Source organism: Stegastes partitus, unplaced genomic scaffold, assembly GCF_000690725.1.
Source record: "Stegastes partitus isolate 25-593 unplaced genomic scaffold, Stegastes_partitus-1.0.2 Scaffold1343, whole genome shotgun sequence".
Taxonomy (NCBI): domain Eukaryota; kingdom Metazoa; phylum Chordata; class Actinopteri; family Pomacentridae; genus Stegastes; species Stegastes partitus.
Window position 1 is genome coordinate 249,552 of NW_007579074.1, and position 3,902 is coordinate 253,453.

Below are 3,902 nucleotides of genomic sequence, written 5' to 3' on the forward strand. Positions count from 1 at the left end.
AGCAGCAACGGGACCATGACAGAGACTCTGAGGAGGTTCAGGACCTCCAACCAGAGCTGATGGTTTGGTCCAGATCTACTGGGTCAGTGTTCTTAAAGCACAGTGATGGATGGATCTTTGACTGTGATGACGCCGACCCTCCTGGTATCAATTAATTCATTATTGAATAAGGAAGCTACTCAACAGCAGCATCCTCAGCGATAGAAGCAGTTTTCTGTCTTCAGAGTGACAGTGGAGGTGGACCAGGTCTGTGCTGGTGCTGATCAGAACTGGTCTGATGTTTGACACAGGATCCAGACATTCTCAGCTGCATTCATTTGTTCAACTTGGTAGAACTGTGCTGGATGGTGCGTGGATGTTGTGAAGCGTCTCCTCTCCCTGAGCTCCAGGGCAGGAGCTCCAGCATTACTGCCTTTTTAAAGCACATCAGCTGATTATCTGCCACTCGGGTCTCGAGCGCCTCTTCATCGCCGGCGTCTTAATGTGATGAAACTGTGGCCGCCTCATTACAGAGCGAGCTGGTTTCTGCTGAGACTTTGATGGGCTGCTCAGAAGGAACAAACAAGTCATTAGAGCCACTGTGTGCTCTCTGGTGGACTCTTGTTATTCCCTTCACATGTGCTGAAGGCAGCGCTGACACAAGCCTGGTGGAGGGTTTCATCAGGCAGCAGACGGAGGAGCAGAGCTGCTGTTCACCTATCGACAGTCATCGATACAGAAATCAGCTCTCATGCATTATTCATCCTGCTGCCATGAATGTTACAGTGTTCTGCTGTAACCTGGAGGCTGCTGATCAGACCCACCGCCGACCACCAGCACAGACCGACAGCCAACGCTTTGTTTATACCTGTTGCTAAATGGAAACAAAGAGCTAACATGTGAAACGGGCCGAGAGGTGTTCTAGTGCACACAGGTGTGTCCTGAAGCTCCTTCACCTGGTCTCTGCTGCAGCACTGAGACGCTGGTCAGCAGCAGCGTGTCCACCCTCCATCACTCCCATCGTTTCACGTCGGCGTAGAAACACTGCCGACGTATCAACGAGGTGAAATTCAAAGCAAAACGCTGGTTGGTTTATATGAGCCACGTGTTCGTTATTTGACGCCGTTTGGTGGTTGTTCTGTTTCACGTTTTGGCCGAGCTGCGTCTCTTTTTGTCGGCTTGTGTCAGTAGTTGTTTTGCATCTCACCTCTCAGTGGTTTTGTCTTTGTGTTGTCGCTTTACGTCACACTTTGGTTGTTTTATGCCCTTCCATGTATGCTGACATTAAACTGGTGTTTTGGGGAAAGGCCATGAACAGGGCTGATGTTCAGATGAACACACAGACGTCCTGCTCTCGGTTGATCGTAGCCGGCCGGGTGCTGGTTACCGTCGGCAGGCCGGAGCGACGCATGCTGCTGGTTTTATTCAGAGCCGGGTTGTAAGCTGGTAGCTTCCTGTCGTGGAGGCAGATGGGACTCGGTGTTTGTTGCTGGGCTGCTCGCTCCGAGGGGTTTGAGTAAATGAATAAACCTGGGATTTATTTGTACCAATCTGCCTGACGACTGTCGATGCTCGGCAGCGAGCGGCGAGGGAGCGTGGGAGCCTCAGAGGCCCGATACAGGATATTAACTCTGGATCCACATCATTAGTTTTTCTGGGAGCTGGGACAGAGCGCTACTGTTCCTGCTGCAGAGACGACTCTATTAAAGTCTGTGGACGTAGCGCTGCCGTCTGCATCGACGGCGCTCTGCTTGGTCACAGCGCTTATTTCTACATCCAGCGTGATCAACGTTTTATCACCGCTTTCATGTCGGCTGAACAAATAAATCTGCTTGTAGGCCTTTGAAGGCGCTGCGTCGGGGTTTCCTTCAGTGAGTCTTCATGTCGCTGCTTCATTGGTCAAAATGAAACTAGATGCAAACTGTCAATAACAACACGTGTTGGTTTGGAAACTGATCCCAGTTCACTGATGTTACCCACTGGTTTTCTGTTTGTTGTTATAGATGGCAGCTACTGAATAAATCGGACGTTCACAGCTAATGAGCCGACTGGTGTTCTAGCGCCACCATGAGGTTAGCGTGTGTGGCTCTAATGACACATGTCGAAATATTCCATCAACATTTCGGCTTGTTTGGTCGAATAGTTGAATGAAGAATTTGGGAGGAAATGTCCATCATGGTTCCAGATGTTACACCCTGGAGCTGCTGCCGTCTCCTGATCCTGCACATGGTGAACTGTCTCCATGTCTCCAGAGTTCTCCTCTCCGCTCATCAGCTGTAGAAAGATGTTCAGGTTTCTGATGGACTACCAGAGTCTAGTTTTGGGGGTTTTCTCTGTCGTTACTGACTCTGACTACATCATGACTCTACAGCTGAAACATGGAGTCATGTCAGTGATTTTTAGACCTTTTTCTTTCTAGATGATGCTTTTGGGCTTCAGACAGTTCAGTGAACCCAGAGCGCCTGTTTGTGACCCTCTGGTGGTCTTCAGGAGGTTCAGCCCTCAGCATGGACCTGGCTGTGTCCTCACCACTGCTCAACGTTTCTCCTCCCTCTGTCCTGCAGGAGCTCATCGACGCCGCCATGATGAGCACCACCCTCGGTGGGATAGCGGTCGCCGGCGGGGGAATGGCGGCGGGCGGTTTGGGAGGAGGACCGTCGGCGCTCGGCGGCGAGAACGGCCGCGTGGTGGCTCATGACTTCCCTAAAGCCGGAGCTCAGGGGTTACCCTGCATGAGCAAGGCCGCCGGGCTGGGACTGTCCTCCACGGGCATGTGATCCAAACCCTGGCTCCTGATTGGACGCTCCTGTCTGTCCGTCAGCATGTTGGTGAGGATGGAGGAGGAGAAGAAGCTGGAGAGATGTTGGTTTGTTTGTTTGTTTGTTTGTTTGGCCGACGGAGGAGTGTCCACCTGAACTAAGTGAACACAGCAGAGCTCTGATGAACAGAGCACCTGAACACAACACCTGGGCTTAACAAACTCCTTTTTCTACGAGCGCTGTCTTAAACTGAACTCCTCTTCTGCAATAACCGGACCTGGGGGAGGAGCTTTTTATTTTTCAACTTGTCGATGACAGAATCAGAGCACCTGCTCTTCACTCCTCCTCTTCCTCGGTTCACCACCTTCACGCTAAACGCCACCTTCATACCGGAGCATGTGAGACTTTTCTACGCCGACACACAGACGAACACTGAACCTGAAGAGTCCGATCGGGGCGCTGCCTCCTTATCCAAACCGTTACTGATGCAGGTCCTGAGTGTGTTCACACGAGCGTCGCGGTTCTGATCAGGTTCTAGTGTTTGAGCATGTAAACATCACGTCCTGAGTCCTGGACGTACACGTCAGTATCGTAGCCTCAGTGTGACGGGATGGTTCTGCTTCCTGGGTTTTACTGCAGCGACATGAAGAACGCATTCAAAGAACATTAAACAATGTTTTCAAAGATCTCAGTAGAAACATCACAGCCGCCTGCAGTAGGACCAGAACCAGCCTGAGTCTGCAGCTCATGTCCGTGTCGACACACTCACTGACAGCTTTGCCCAACCTGGCGCCATAGGTTAATAAAGTCCAGAAATACTGGATCAGAACCATGTTTTCCAGCTGGAGGTGCTTCTTCTGTCATCGGCTTTAACCTGCTGGAGTTCCTCCACCTGTAAACCTGCTAGAGGTGTTTGCTTTACCAAAGGTCCTCATGGTTTCTTCTGACCTGCTGAAGGCTGACGTCCAGACTGTCTGGAAGCCTTCTAGAGCTGGACTGGTCACATGACTGATGCTCATCATCTACACAATAGTCCACCACAGGGATACAGAAACAGAACCGGTACCTTCCTGGTGTTGGATGGTTTCAACATGAACGGTTACCTGAGATCAGCAGCAGCACCGATGAGCTGGTTCCTGAAGCAGGAACCAGACCTTGTTCTAC

The 3,902-nt window shown here is 51.1% G+C and overlaps 1 protein-coding gene across 1 annotated transcript in view; it reads left to right on the plus strand.

The window, feature by feature from the left end:
• Window positions 1-2,756, plus strand: part of LOC103369875 (glutamate receptor 1-like) — a 68,791-nt gene extending 66,035 nt beyond the window's left edge. Inside the window, exons 18-19 of the mRNA XM_008298716.1 lie at window positions 2,470-2,580; window positions 2,632-2,756. Coding sequence (XP_008296938.1) covers window positions 2,470-2,580; window positions 2,632-2,756 — 236 coding nt within the window. The remainder of the gene's footprint in view (window positions 1-2,469; window positions 2,581-2,631) is intronic.
• Window positions 2,757-3,902: the final 1,146 nt, after the last annotated feature.